This window comes from Callorhinchus milii, unplaced genomic scaffold (assembly GCF_018977255.1).
Source record: "Callorhinchus milii isolate IMCB2004 unplaced genomic scaffold, IMCB_Cmil_1.0 Scaffold5, whole genome shotgun sequence".
Taxonomy (NCBI): Eukaryota; Metazoa; Chordata; class Chondrichthyes; order Chimaeriformes; family Callorhinchidae; genus Callorhinchus; species Callorhinchus milii.
This window is the reverse complement of record NW_024704746.1, coordinates 2,863,847-2,880,208: the sequence shown is the minus strand read 5'-3', so window position 1 is coordinate 2,880,208 and position 16,362 is coordinate 2,863,847. Positions and strand designations below refer to the sequence as shown.

General features: G+C 47.2%; 1 protein-coding gene across 1 annotated transcript in view; it reads right to left on the bottom strand.

Annotated features, from left to right (window-relative positions):
* Window positions 1-2,213: 2,213 nt before the first annotated feature.
* efcab14 (EF-hand calcium binding domain 14) overlaps window positions 2,214-16,362 on the bottom strand; it is a 48,352-nt gene continuing 34,203 nt past the window's right edge. The window contains exons 9-11 of the mRNA XM_042335505.1: window positions 16,129-16,237; window positions 9,631-9,753; window positions 2,214-4,224 (exon numbers count right to left, since the gene is read on the bottom strand). Coding sequence (XP_042191439.1) covers window positions 4,058-4,224; window positions 9,631-9,753; window positions 16,129-16,237 — 399 coding nt within the window. The 3' untranslated portion in view covers window positions 2,214-4,057. The remainder of the gene's footprint in view (window positions 4,225-9,630; window positions 9,754-16,128; window positions 16,238-16,362) is intronic.

Here is a 16,362-nt window from a genome sequence, read left to right as displayed (position 1 = left end):
TGCTGTACGGTTATTCCACTGCTTTGAGTTGTCCTCCCGACATGTACCAAACGTCATTACAAAGGCATCTGCAAACTGTAATAGCTACTGGGGAAATAGCAGGTGCACATTCCTTGGAAACAAAAGCAATAAATAGTCCGATTAGCATTTGCCTGCAGTTAACCGTTGCTTGTCCCTTCCTGTGAACCTGGGTTATATGTTAATTTGGGTGTTTGCAGGCTGACAAAGTGTGGCTAAGAGTAGGGGCTTGTTTTTCTTGCATACTTTCCTGCGGATAATCTGTGATCGATCCAGCCCGATGCTACAAATGGACTGATTATTATCTCACTGAGAAGAACGATAAGGACATCCTTTGTTAGCTACTTACAGGTCTTGTTATCACCTTTCGTTGATATGTTTCCTCTCCCCCACCCACTCTCACTCACCGACATCAGTGTTGACAATGTCACAGCACCTCTTATAAATAATAATCCTTGCATTTGACATAGCGCCTTATCACGCCGTCGAGACATCTCAAAGCGCTTCACAGAATGTACTGTAAAGTGAATTGACTTTTTGCGAGCAAAACGCGGCAGCCAATTGCGCACAGAAGCGTCCCACAGTCTGGATTGAGCGACCAAATTATTAGTATTTATTTATTATTTACTTTTTGAAAGGATTATTACCCCCATAAAGCGATGCACGTGAAGTATGGAAACTTGCCTGAGATTTCGCCCTCAGGAAGAAATTGCGAGATGTTTGCGGGGACATCGCTGTGTGAAAATTGCTTGCCTCGTTCGTTTACAAAATACACAGTCACTGCACTTAACAGTAAAATGCTGTGAAGCGCTTTGAAACGTCCTCCTGACGTGAAAGGATTATTATTATAATAATAAACACTCTGAACAGAATTCGCTGAACACACAAAAAAGCAAAAACCACAGTGGGAAGACAGGTGTTTTATTTTACTTTTGATTTACTCTGATAAATTATATACTTTAATCGTGTTAAAAATGACGGTCGGGGTGGGGAGAGAAATGAAAAAGGTAGAGAACAGAAGCCAGCGGAAGCACACCTCATACAATATTTAATCAACTGTTTCCTTTAAAACTACAGGAAGCCTCTCAAAAAATAAATTAACTCTGCGTTGCAACTGGTCCCGCTACTTTGGGATAATTTTCCTTAAAAAAAATTAAATTTACAAGAATCACCATTGATGACCCACCCGTTTGAATAAACCAATTTGAACTGAATTGCTCTGGGACGCTATCCTGCGTGAGGGGTACAATCTAAATGCAGGTTGTTGTTGTAGTCGTCGCCTGAATTGAAAGCACTTCCACTTTCAAAGGACTCTAAACTTGAAAGCAAACAAAAGTTTTAATAATGATAATCATTGTATTTGATGTAGCCCCTTATCACGTCATTGAGAATACACTGTACAGTGGAGTGACTGTGTATTTTGTGGACGAAACGCTGCAGCCAATTGCGCACAGCAGGGTCCCCGCAAACAGTCGTGGATTGAGTGACCACATTACTAATTCATTTTTTTATATATAAGCGTTTATCACCCCCGGAAAGCAATCCACCAAGTGACTGACAACCGGGTTCCTACTTACTGCATTAAAGCCATCAGCTTCACAACAAGATGAAGAATTAACTGATCGTTAACTAAGAGTGCAAACAGTCTGACTTTCTCCCCCCCTCCCATACCCTACCTTCTCCCCTCCTTCTCCCCTCCCTGCCTCGCCAACCCCCATACTCACTGTGCAAAACGTAACCAAACCCTTTTTCTACAAACCAGCTCTTTCTGAAACTGAATTAAGCCTTGGAGTTCGGTGGAGACACACATACACACACACAAAAAAATCCCTGAAAGGCTGGTCCTCACCTCGCTCCCTCCCTTGCCTCCTTCAAGGTCCGTCTCAAGACTCTCCTCTTTGTCACTCTCCTACCTCCCACTCTCCCTGCCCTCCACCCCCTCTTGATCCCAACCGCCAGCTCAGGTCCAAATCCCTGACTGTCCAGCGCCTTGGGACGTCCTCCCGACGTGAAAGGCGCTGTGTAAATGTCATTTGTTGTGTTATTGCTAGGTGGGGAGGTTATTGTCAGACAGGCGGGGATTGGCTGCTGGGGGCGGTGGGGGGATTGGAAAACCACGCAGAGAGAATAAATACACTCGTTTGTGCACAAATACTGCCCGACCGACCACACAGTCGTTATTTTCCTCCCTTCTCTTTGGTAATCAATCGATTCTATTAACAGGAAAACACACGGCACCACTTGGGGGATGAGCTGAAGTGCTGATCTTTACTCCCCCCAATCCCACCCCATCAATCCTGTCATACCATTAAATTGTTTTCAAACCTCCCTCTCTCTCTCTCTTCTCCTCTGCACTCCTCCCTCACCGCCCAACCCCATGTCTGTGCAGAGCTGTGAGACCAGCTGTCTATATATAAGCTCAAGTTGTATTGGTCCATAGACAACAGCCCTCTGCCCTCTCCTTCTCTCTCCTGCACTCCCACCACCACCAGACCCATCAGTGCTTATCACCAGGAACTTCCTAGTGGTGTAAAGTGGAAGAGGCATGATTTGAAGGCTTTTCTTTTATTATATTATTAACCTTTGCACACATCTGGGTTCACACTTACATTGGGCTCACTCCACTGTAGTATTGCGAGTTGTCCCGAGCTGGAACCCTTTCCTGTTAAAAGGCCGGTTTAAGAGGCAGGTTTTCTTTTTTTGAGGGGGGGGGGGGGGCGGAGGAGGGGAGGAGAAAGGTGCTGATCAGACTAAAAAACGGGAATCACTGTTTAAAATTAAGTACACGGGTGCGAGGGGAAACTCACCAACTACATATATAAGGTGCACCCTCACTCCTCTCTCTCCCACCTCTCTCTCTCTCCCACCCCTACCTCCCTCTCCCCACCCTTCCCTCTCTCTCTCCAATGCTTGGAGCAGCCAATTCTCAAGATCAAACAGAATGGCAAGACTTTTTTTCTGACCAAACTAAAGTGACTTCAGTGGCTGACCCGCAAGACACCCTGAGCTAATAAAAAAAATATAAGATTTACTGGGAACGAGAGGAGAGTTGGTTGTTTCTATTTAATAACAAGGAGGGAATGTGTGCAGTGCAACGTCACGTAACGCACATCAATTCCCCACTGTAGGGAAATGGCAGGCGGTAATTATTCTTGCCTGGAGCCGCACATTAAGTGATCGCGTTTCACTGTGCACACAATACAGCAAGGGGACGGGTCACTGCTTGCGATCACATTCTCACAGGTGCTGGAGAGCTGACAGCTCCGAGGGACAACATCCCCAAGGGAAAGCCAGCGTGGTAAAGCAGGGAGGTCGCTCAGGAATCTATTAGCAACCAGTGGCTTGTGAGTGTTAAACATCCTAATGAGTAGGACTAACAATAACCGAGAATCTCTCTCTCTCTTCCCCTCCCTTCCCTCCCAAATGCACTCTCTCTCTATATGTGACCCAAAAAATCCTCTGGATTAGAATGGTTAAAGATTGCAGCAAGACAGAAGCTTCAAGACAGTGATAGGGTTTATTGCCCTCTCACCCCTCCTCTTTCTCTCCCTTCCCCCCCCCACCACCGCCACCCACCCCTCCCCGACGCTCACGAGAAGGCAGTTAGCAATGGAAATGCACCGTGGTGTCTGAGTTTGGTTTCAAAGACCCTGAAATAAGCCGAGTCAAAGTGAAGAACAATTAAAAAAAAAGTAAATGAAAAGCGGTGAACGAGGTTGAGGAGAGAGAGCGAAAAGAAAAACACACAGCGGGTTTTTAAGCATCTTCATCTTAAATGATTCCTTCACTTCGACTGATCCATAAAAACAAGATGGGGGGGTAGTGGGGGGGAAGAGAACCCCTCCTCCCTCCCTCCCTCCCCCAAAAGTAGACAGTAGAAATATTGATTCTGTAAGTACAGACATAGAAGCAAAATAAAATCTTACACGATAGTGAAACACTGTTTAAAAGGTGCAACTGTAGCATTGACAGGTAGGAGCTTCGAGAGCTCGCTGTGAGGAACAGCTGTGATCCTGGTCCCGGTGAAGGATCAGGTATCCTACAGACCCACGGCAGCCAGCAGCTCAGTCTGTGAGAATCGTCCGTTTCCGTCAATGTCAAACTGCTTGAGGCTGTTTAGGGAGGGGATCTGGGGGCCGAACACCGCCTGCAGGTCTTGGTAGGACAGCTGGCCGTCCGCAGACTGGAGGAACAGAGCCTGCAGTGCTGTGGACAAAAGGCACCGTCAGTACACAGCGAGTTTTTAAAGCATCTTCATCTTAAATGATTCCTTCACTTCGGCTGATCCACAAAAACAACATGGGGGTGAGAGAAGCCCTCCCCCCCCCCCTCTCTCCCCAAAGAGAAGATGGAGCAAAAGCAGGCAGACTCAGCATATTTGACTGTGGTGACATGCATAGTTCACTTACCTGTTCATCAACATTCAACACTGTTGTTCACACATAAACTGTTACTGGCGCAAAGGTACCTTTAGCACAGACACCCGGGTACAAAACACCCCGCAGAAATACACAGGGGAGAAAGGAACAACAACAACAAAATTACATGTGCTTAGCGCCTTTTACGTCGGGAGGACATCCCAAGGTGCTGGACAAACAGAGTTCCGGACCTGAGCTGGGGGTCGGGATTGGGGGGAGTGGAGGGCAGGGGGGGAAGCAGGGAGATCAAAAGCACTGTTGAAGAAGAGGGTCTTGAGATGGGTCTTGAAGGAGCAAGGGAGGGGGCGAGGCAGAGGGACTGCGGGATGGAGTTCCAGAGGTTGGGGGCAGACTGGCAGAAGGCCTGCCTGCCAATGGTGGGGCGGATGAGGCGGGGAATGTGAAGCAGGCTGGAGCCCGCTGACCAGAGGGAGCGAGCAGGATGGTAGAGGGTTAGGAGGTCACAGAGGTAGGGGGGAGCAAGGCCATGGAGGGCTTTGAAGGTGAGGACCAGGCTCTTGAATTGTATCCTCTGTGTGATGGGAATCCAGTGGAGTTGGGCGAGGATGGAGGTGATGGAGTCATGGACCTGGTGTGGGAGGGGACTTTTCTGGATGATCTGCAGCCTGTGGAGGGAGGAGTTGGGGAGGCCGACAAGCAAGGAGTTTGCATAGTCTAGGCTGGATTTAATGAGAGCGTGTATGAGGGTTTCGGTGGCCTGTGGTGTGAGACAGTGGTGGAGACGGGCGGAAGTGGAGGAAGGCAGAGCGGGTTGTGGCGCAGATGTGGGTTAGAAAGGATAGTTGAGTGTTAAACAAGACCCCAAGGTTCTGGACTGGCTTAGTAAGGTGTGGTGGATAATGATGCTGTCAACGCCTGAGGTGTGAAGTCTCTGACGGGAGCCAATCAGGAGAGCCTCAGACTTGTTGACGTTTAACTGAAGAAAGTTAGCTCTCATCCAGGACTTGATGTCTGACAGACATTCTGTCAGGACAGCAATGAACCTGGAGTCGACGGTGGAGGTAGAGAGGTACAGTTGAGTGTCATCCGCGTACTTGTGGAAGTTGACCCCATGTCTGCAAATGATGTCACCAAGAGGGAGCATATAGATATTGAAGAGAGGACCAAGGACAGAGCCCTGAGGAACACCAAACGAGAACTGTGGGGGCTACAGGAGAAGCCGTTTGTGGAGATCAAGTGGAGGTGACGTGAGAGGTACGATCTGAACCAGTCAAGGACAGAACCATGGAGGTTGAGGAGAGGAAAGGCAGTGGATGAGGATAGAGTGGTCAATGGTGTCGAAGGCAGCAGAGAGGTCAAGGAGGACGAGGAGGCAGAGGGAGCCCTGGTCGCAGATGGACAGAATGTCATTTGTCACTTTGACCAGGGCTGTTTCTGTGCTGTGGCGGTACGGAAACCCGATTGGAGGGGTTCGTGAAGAGAGTGGCGGGAGAGGAAAGAGCGAAGCAACATCTCGTTCCAGGACCTTAGAGAGGAACTACTTATTGCAGGAATGCAATCAGAGTCTCTCTGGTTTTAGCTGATTAGATTCCAGCTGTTACCCCAATGCACACTCTGGGGACCCCAAGCCTTGGCTCTTGCCAACCTGCGCCTAATGCTTTCCGAATTAGGTAAACAGGATGTGTCCCTCCAGGGAGAAAGCGAGAGAACGAGTGAGAGAGAGAGAGAGAGAGAGAGCGCGCATTCCATTCCAACAATCTATCTCTGGGATTTGTAGGTGAGATGCATGAAATTCTCAGTTTGGTTTGGATACTCTTAGGCTCAGTGATAAGTCACATGTCCGACCAAAAATTAGACAGAGATATGAATGATAGAGGCTTGAAGGGTGTATTGGGATAAAGCAGGGCAGTGGGCTGAACGGACAGCTTGCTCTGAGAGCCAGGGGTAGACTCGATGGGCCGAATAGCCTCCTTCTGCGCTGTAAATTTCTATGATTCTATGACTCATGGTCTGGCTCACAGCCCCCAATTTTCCGCAGATATAAACGTGGCCATTCGCCTAACAGAACATGGCTGTGTGCGAACCGGCCGGCACCCATGCCAACAAAGGCAAACAGTCACTACACCAATCAAACCAAGTGCTCCGTGTCGGCGTGTAATGGTGAGCCGAGTGTAGTGTCTGTGCGCCTGTTCGCAAGAAGTTGTGAGGCTTCAATAATAATAATCCCTGCATTTACATTTTAATCCTTTCATTTGATATAACGCCTTATCACGTCATTGAGACATCTCAAAGTGCTTCACAGATTACATTGTGAAATGAATTGACTGTGTATTTTGTGGAAGGAAGATGCGATTAAGCAGCTCAGATGTTGTGATAATTGAAAGCTCGATTTATAATCATCGTGGGGTTTTTTAAAAAATCTTTCAACGATTCACACCTGGATGTAATCCCAAGTGATGGCAGAGTTCAAGGGAGAGAGGTTGGGAGAGAGAGAGAGAGAAAAAGTATCATGTAGAACAAATTACAAGAATGAATTCTCTCTCTCTGGTGTTCAGCCGGTCCCATTAGTTTGCACTGACTGCTGGCTGGAGGACGTTTAATAGTGGACGTGGCAAGGCTCTCAATGTACAGCAGCGCTGTGAAGAAACTAGGTCAGGCTGCAGGTGGGCGGAACACACGGCTGGGTTCCCTCAACCTGCCAGGACCAAAGCAGCAGCTCTGGCAGCGAGACCATCGGTTGCAGTCAGCTTCAATCAGCACGGTTATTAATACTGCTGCTAGTAAAACACGTCTCCTCAGCAACCGCTGTACTGTAGGCCATCTCCTGATCTCCCTCCCACCGCCCAGCCCCGAGGCAGATAACTGCGAAGGCTCGCAATATGTGCATTGCTAAAGGGCATCATTATGTGCACTGTTAACCTCCCATCATCGAGTGAGTGCGGAGTGTCGAGTCAGAGCTAACGCTTGGGGATGAGAGGACTTTCCCCACCCACAGCCACTCGGGCTTTGGGGACAGAACTGCAAGGCAAAGCGCGATCGATAATGAAGAACCTCGGTATAACTGCAGCAATTTATATTTACATGGAAGGACGTCTCAACGCGCTTCCCCTGGCTGAGTTTGGAGGAGGAAAAAAGGGCAGTGGATAGAAGAAGTGGCCAAAAATACCGCTGAAACAATACTTTAAGAGAGGAACTCCATCCCACAGTCCCTTCGCCTAGCTCCCTCCCTTGCCTCCTTCAAGGCACGTCTCAAGACCCTCCTCTTCGACCGCAGCTTAGGCCACCCTCCCTACCCGCCTTCCCCACCTGATCCCGAAAGGGCGCTGTGTAAATGTAATGTGTTTTTGTTGTTGTTGTCTTCAGATAGGTAGTCAAGGTTTCCTTCTGTGGTTCAGTTCCAGTAATAATAAGTTCTAGTTCTAATAATAATCATCCCTCCAAAAAAACAAAACCATAATAAATTATTATTAATAATAAATAAATAATAAATTGGTCATTTTCAATCTACGACTGTCTGTGGGACATTGCTGTGCGCAATTGGCTGCCGCGTTCGCCCACAAATATACAGTCAATTCACTTTACAGTATATTCTGTGAAGTGCTTTGGGACGTCGAGAAGACATGAAAAGCGCTATATCAAATGCAACGATTATTATTATTATTATTAAGCCTTAAAAGTGACATGTTTTATTTCACTTTCAAAAGCCAACTGCTGTCTATTGAGTATGCAACGCTGATCATTTTAATTGAAGTGCACGTTTCATCTGTGGCTTTGGCTTTAATCCCACAAATTTAACTAATTTATTTGCCCAAACCTTTCAGCTGCCTCATGTGTCGCTAAGGACACTCTCCTAATCCCTGTAAAACTTCACTGTGTGCAACATAAAAACCCACAGCACACATGGCCGAACACAAGCCGGCCTTCTTACTTAGAGAGAAGTATGGAACTACAACAACTACATTACATTAGTAAAGTACCTTTCATGACGGGAGGACGTCCCAAGGCTCTGAGAGAACTACTTAGGGAACGGACAGCTACTCAGATTTTAGAGTTCATTGCACTGTTCTGCTGTCACAAACGTAAACCAGAGCAGGTAACTTAACAATAATAATCCTTGCATTTGATATAGCGCCTCAACACATCTTCAAGACATCTCAAAGAGCTTCATAAAATACACTGTAAAGTGAATTGACTGTATATTTTATGGGGGAAACACGGAAGCCAATTGTGCACCGCAGTGTCCCACAAACGGTCATGGATTGAACTGACCAATTTCTTCTTTTTCTTTAAGGGATTATTTCCCCCAGAAAAGTGATCAGCCAATCGACTAACAATTGGGTTCATACTTACTGCTGGGTAAACAGAGGTGTGTGGTGAGGAAACTTGCCCCACATTTCGCCCTGCCAGAATTGAACTCAGGTCCACTCGCTTGTGAGGCGAGTGCTCTAACCACTGAGCTACAGGACTCGACTGAGTGGGGGGAATAAGGTCTCTTAAAGCTCCCACAGATCATAACAATGACGGTTAACTGACGGTAAGGGAACAAAGAGGGACATCTATACATTGCGAGAGATCGCATACATCCAATTGCCTCTTAAATTCTCAACTGCTTGCTCCCTTTAACAGCACTGTTCACCTCTCTATGCACTGACATTTATTAGTGCTGGTAAACATATACTCTACGTGCGATTGCAATGGATTTATCGAGATAACATGGGTCCTGTGAGATACAAACACTGTTGGTTGGTGAGGAGGGGAGGGGGAGGTAGAGGAGCAGGAAAAAGCGGGGAGGAGAGGGTGGGAGAGAAATGAGGCTTCTTAAAGCTCCCACAAATCATAACCATCGACGCAAAGATATCAAAGCGCGGAGGCGCTGGGTGAAAAACGCAATGTTTCAGAACAGATTCGAGGTGACATTGCATGAGTTATGAAACGTCACATTAGTCAGATCGCAGGCAAAGCGCCACATCAAATAAGCCGGGGCGGTCCAACCTTTTGGTTGCTGAGGGACAGATGCCCTATTTGAGAGATGTCCGTGGGCCCACATGAGCAATATTTTTGTGTTTCCTTCACAGTCACACAACATAAAATTTACGGGTCACGGAGGGAGCGGGTTGGCCAGATGAAACGGAGGGAGGGGGGGCCGGATGTGGCCCGCGGCCCGCCAGTTGGGCCACCCTGAATGAGCCATTGATACCCAGTCAACTGCGTTGAACAGCAAAGCACGACTCACCCTGTAAAGTGGTAATCCCAGGCAGAGACACGTGCTTTAACTTCACACTCCTTCTGTCTGTCTTCTTACCCGCCCCGCTCGGAGTTACAGATGGCTTTACGGTAGGAGCTGTACTTTTTGCATCTGTTAAAAACAAGGAGCGTTGCCAAAACACAGGTTTACTTCAATCGATCTCCCTATAAGATAACATGCAAATGTAACCCTGTGTGTCAGTGGCCTTAAAGGCAATGATTTAAATCCATATACACTATTGGCATTTATTCCCTGTAGAATAGGCACACCTATCCAAATAGGTTCTCATCTACATTTTTTCCGAGATCACTCCTTAGACTATTCATCAGCTCCAAGTTGTATAGATTGATTTTACATAATTTATACCAACAATTTCACAAAAATGTCAGGTAAGGGGAGAACAAAAAAGACAGCTGGTTTTGTAATTGATTTCCACACAAACGTTAACCTAACAAGGAAATCTATTCCAATTGGAAAGGTAGGTTTCTGTTGTTGCAGCAGAAAAAGGGAAAGAAAGAGAGAGAGAGAGACGCACACACCAGAAATGCAGACACACAGACAGACTGACACAAACACATAACGAAGAAACACACCTGCCTGAGAGACAGAGAAAACTCACACTCACTGAGAGAGACAGTAAGAGTGAGTTAAGAACAAAGAGGCAGACACAGAGTCAAGAGACAAACAATGAAAGAGAAAGATGTTCACAGAGACACACAAAGAGACGCACACACACCATACAGAGAGGGAGAGAGACTTGTGCACATGCAGAGAGAGAGAGAGAGAGAGAGATAATGTGAGCGATAAGATTCCAAGAGCTTGGAATGACTGCTGCTGTGGTCAAAAGTGTAAGATTCTCAGGGATAAAACAAAGGCCAAATGAAATGTTAGCAGCAGGAAACATCCTCGCTTAAATTTACAGTGTAGATTAAATTAACCACGAAAATAAATGTCCCCTGTACCCCACCAATATAAATCCTACCCTGGCCTGACTCATATGTCCACAAAGCTGCGTCAATCCCATAAATAAGAGCACAATTAAAATGTTACATTTGCTCACCACACCCTCACCTTTGCTTACTTTTGACGTTTTAATGAGGGACGGTGATTTAAGACGTAAAGATTAATACAGGCAATAAAAATTCATTTTTCCTTCTACCTCTCCTTTCTCTTTAAATCTTCTGCGAGTCACCACCCAGCTTTTCACACTCGGCCTAAATAGTTTTTACTTTAGTCGCCAATTTCTTCCACCAAATATCACCCATCCCATTCTTGCTTCCTCCCTACAGACTGGCGTACGAAAGATTCTGGTTGAACCCATTGGGAATCCAAACACAGAAGCTTCTGGTCCAGTCCAGTCCTCAACCCAATGATCCATTGCCATGAATGGCTTTGTCGAAGCCATGTTGTCAGGTCTCCAAGAATGCACGAGGTACAAGCAAACAGCAGCGGCGGATACACTCATCCAAACAAGTGTTGGCTGGTGAACCACAATCAGAGGGTGGGGGGGGGAAGGCTACCGTGTGTGACATGAACACACCAACCCGCCAGTTGCTCAATTATCTTACCACAGCTGCTAAACCATTTCTCCCTCCCTCCCATTAAACTGCTACACTGGCTCTCAACAGGAGGAAACAGAATGGAAATCCAGCTAATTAGCTGAACACTCTCATGCCTTTTCCTCAGACCGAACAGTCTAGGGCTGACTGAAAGTGAAGCTTGCTTGAATATTTGATGCCAGGAAATCTATTTTTAAAACTGAAGGCTATGGTACTGTGCATCAAGGATGACAAGAAGTCCCTCGACTGGTCAAACCTTTCCTGTGTCCAAGCCTAACTATCCGAGCGAGCAGGGAGTGTGCGGAGGCACTGGTTGGCACGGACGTTTCTGCCTGCCTGCTCTTCTGCCGAACTGATAACTTCTCGAGAAACGCTGTCAAGAGGAAACGCAGCACATACCTTCCATTTTCAAGCACTGTCATCCCTCATCTTAATGAGCTCCACGAAAAAACAATTATATATTCTAGGGTTATATTCCCCGACTACAAAACCTGCTGCCTGGCTCAGACACCTCACATTGCCAGGCGTTCAACTGATCTGCTCATTAACCCACTGGTGTCCTTTGTTTTAATAAGGCAAGGCATTGCTTTTCAACTCCCAACTACACATTCCTTCTCCTGAACTATGAAACAAAAACCTGATAATAATAGAAAATTAATAAGAATGGTACTTGAATGTGATATAGCGCCTTATCACGTCGTTGAGACGTCTGAAAATGCTCCACAGAATATACTGAAAAATGTAATGACTGTGTATCTTGTGGGCAAAACACAGCAGCCATAGCTGTGTCCCACAAACAGTCGTGGATTGAGTGACCACATTTTTTTGGGGATGGTGGGGGAGAGGGATTAGCAACCACCAATCGACTAACAACCGGGTTCCTACTTACTTTAGTTACTTTAGTTTTAGTTAAACATGGGAAGGGGGCAGTAAGGAAACTTCAGGTTTTGCTCTGTCTAGGAATTGAACCCAGGTCCTCTCGCTTGCGAGGCTAACCACTACGCTATGGGATTCCACATTTTTTACATTTACACAGAGCCTTTCATATTGGGAGAATGTCCCAAAGTGCTTAACAGCACTGGCTTGACACACAAGCTAATGTTAGGAGCCGGGGTGGGAGACCGAAGGCATAGGTCAAAGATCTAGGTCTTGAGTAATGTCTGAACGAGGTGAGGGAAGGAGCACTTCACAGGATTTATTGTAACTGTAGATTATAGGCGAATGCTCTACAGAGAGAAACAAGACACCAGGAAACAGAGAGAACACCAAGGTCATATCTGGCGCAGACGCATTCGGTCTCAGGGGTTTCAGTCTTTTAAAAATACCTTTTCAAGATTTGGTTCCCCAGCCTACTATCCCTGCTCCGCTCGACTGGCTCTGACCTCCTGCTTGTCCCTTGTGCCCTCTGTTCCATCATCAGGGGCTGCACTTTCAACCACTGCGCCCCGAATCCCTGGAACACTCTGCCTCTAGTCCTGTGCCTTGCCCCTTCCTTCCCCTTCTTCATGTCGCGCCTGAAGACCTTCCTCTTTGACCGTGCCTACGGTCACCTTCCCCCGGCTCGGCGTCACGCTCCACCACCGCCAAGCGCTCTGGCACGTTACCCTGCGTGAGGGGCGCGATATAAAAGCAAGTTGTTGTTGGTGGTGGTCCGTGGCCTGGTCCGCCTAGGTAGCTTTCTAACCAACCTTGGTAGGTGTTTTACAGCAGAAAGTTTTTAACTTAATAAAGAAGTAAACTCTGGAAAGGCTGGCACTGCTGGTTTCCCACCATCAGAGAATCCTAGAATTGCACACCGCAGAACGAGGCCATTCGTCTCTTTGAAAAGAGCTATCCAAATCAATCCCACTCATGCTCTCTCCCCATCCATCTATCCATCACACTGACACATGTGGAGGGCAGGAGGGCTGGTGAGGGGCGTGGGGAGGTGAGCAAACAGAAGCACGCATTCCACTTCCAACTTATGTACAACAACAACAAGTTACGTTGTATAGCGCCTTTCACGTCAGGAGGACGTCCCGAGACACTGACCCAAGGTGTAATCCTCAGATTTCAAGACGAGCGCAAGACCCTCCATCATGTGATAAGGCGCTATATCAAATGCAAGGATTATTATTATTATCATCTTCGTTTTTTTGTTAAAAAGAGTTACGGACAATATCAATAAAAGTCATTACTTTGTACTACTGCCTCCAACTTGCCCGCAAACCCCACGTCGAGAAAACCTGGCATTGGGAGTCCGGCAACTCCACGCGGCCATTTGACAATGTTCTTCAAGAATTTGATTATCTTATTATTTTCATGGAAACATCGCACTCACCCGGAAGCGAGATTCGATGAAGGCAGATGGTCATTTATATCCAAATCGTCACTTGTGCCCGCAACACATTCCCGCACTGAAGTCTTGTTGATGCAGCACCTCCCACAAACACAACAGAGCTGCCGATTGCTCATGTACACTAGCCAAACTTCTGTCAACACCTACAAACTCCACATCTCGCATTGGAGAAGCCATCTTCGAGAGATGAAGGGAGCAATCGCATGTCTAATGGCAAGGCAGGTGCCTCCGAGTGCGAGAGTGAGTGAACGAGCAAGCCAGCCTCAGCTGGGAGGAATGACCAGATAAGATCACAAAACGAATTGTATCGGAAGGAACCTACAAAGACTTACAAGACGCTGTATGAAAGTAAACCCGGAACAATGATAATCATAATAATCCTTGCAGTTGATATGGCACCTGATCACGTCTTCGAGACGTCTCAAAGCGCATCACCGGATATACTGTAAAGTGGAGTGGCTGTGTATTTTGTGGGTGAAACGCAGCAGCCAATTGGGCACAACAGCGTCCCACAAATAGTTGTGTGTTCCAGTGACTTTTTGAGAGGGGGGGGGGAAGGGTTTAATATCCCCGGAAAGTGATCCGCCAATCGACTGACAACAGAGGCGTGTGGAGTAAGGAAACTTGCCTAAATTTCGCCCTGCCAGCTGAATCGAACCCGGGTCCTCTCGCATGTGAGGCCAGCGCGCTAACCACTACCTACGGGATCCACGTATCTTGGGATACGCTATGGCAGCGGGAAAAAGGGTGAGAATGGCAATTTTAGGACAGACACCAATCTGGAAGTACTTTTTAAAAAAAATACAAAAGGAAACTAACAGCAGCAGTGGGTTATAGATGCCAAGGTCCTGATTTACTCGAGGAACAACTTGATGCTGTAAGGTGCCAAGCCAGCCTGGCTCCTCGGCAGAACTTGGAAGGGCAGACCAGTCACTGAGGCCAGGGAATCCTCCCACTCAGCCCCTGTTAACCCAGCAAGCCAAAGCCCTATCGGGTAGGGTGGTCCTAGCTGGACAAGTCATGGGAAAGCTTGCTAAGCTATGCGGTTTTAGCTGGTTACATTGCAGCAGTTACCGCAACATTACACTCTGGAGTCCCCCAGCCTTGCACCTAACACCCTCCGGTAAGCAATATGCGTCCCTCCAGGGAGAATGAAAGAACGCATTCCATTCCAACAATCTATCTCTGGGATTTCTGTGTGTATGTATATGAGATGCATAGAAATATCAGCTTGGTTTAAATACTCTTAAACACGGTGATAGGTTTCCGCACGTGTCAGACACCCGGCTGGCAAACAAAATGTTGTAAAGTGGAAAGACAATAGGTAGAGGCATGAGATTATCCAGACTGTATCCTGGAAGGATGAGATTAAATGCTCCCAAGAGCCTGTTGCTAGCTGTGCCTCTGTTGTGAGAGACGCAGCGCATTAAATGCAAGCTCTGGTAATTGTGTTTGTGCGGTTTAAATGTTGGCGGGGGGGCAGTTTAGGGCGAGAGGGTGGGGGGGGTGGAAAGAGAAATAGAACAAAGCTGCCCGGGGAATTGTGGAAATATTAGATTGTTCATAAATTAGTGCTACACAGCACGAGCTTCTGTGAAAGTGCTTTGGGTTCTTGTTTCGATCTCACACATTTATCGACAAAACTGAGCGCTTGTCAAAGACAGCTCTGCATACAGTTGGAACCTGACAGCGTCAAAGGGGCTTCACAGCACGCCTCCACTGACATCTGGTGGTGCGTTTTATGAATATAGCAAAACACCGCAGCTCAGTGCTCGCCCCTCTCTCTGTGATCCGCAGGCTTGATATAGACTGGATAAAGCAATCCAAACACATCCAGTTTGTGGAGGAATTGACGGCAGATTGAATCGCAGTAATCTTTGCACGATTTAGACAAGTTTAATCTTTCAGGGAAGGCGAGAAGGGAAGGGCGACGGAAGGGAAGGGAAGCATTCACACACAGCGCTGCGGAAGATCAGCACTGGCTAAAAATAACAGTGCCACTTAACAGCTTAGAAATTAGTGGGTGGGAGCAGCTACGATGAAGGTAATCTCATTCCAGCGCAAATAAGACTTGCATTCATGACTGCCCCGGTCTAGCTCAATCCTCTAATGAGCTGTCCCTGTGCCAGAACACACTGTTCCACACCAGTCGTCAATAATCTAGCGAAATCAGCATAAAATTCAGACTTGTCAGAGAAAGATGACCACTTCCCGACCTCATCTCAGCTTTTGGGGGGGAGTGGGGGGAGAGAAACATTGTAAAGTTTTGAAAATCGAGCTAAATTCAACTGTTTGGAACTATCTCCATCCCACAGTCCCTTTGCCTCCCTCGCCACCCCCACCCTTGCTTCGTTCAAGATCCATCTCAAGACCGTCTTCTTCGACTGCGCCTTAGGTCTTCCCCTACCCTCCTGCCTTCCACACCTTCTGATCCCAACCCCCAACTCGGGGCCAAATCCCTGACTGCCCCGCACCTTGGGACGTCCTCCCCGACGTGAAAGGCGTTGCTTAAATGTTGAAATCAGTCGATTAACACAGGATATTTTGCTTGGTGTATTGGTTGCCGGGCTATAGTAATGACTGTCTCACCTGATGTGTTCAGTGCGTTGGGGCTGCCGATGTGGTCTGGTTTGTTGGTGAGGGCGTTTACCATCACCCGTAACCGCTGCCTCAGTTCAGACGCTTTGCGATCGGCGGACTGTTCCAAGAGACACAAAAAAAATTCATTTTATTTGGAAAGAACGAGAGAACATTAACATGTCGTTACCTTAACAAACCGAGCCAGGAACTCAAGCAACACAGCAGGCAGCAATTGCTCCTGCA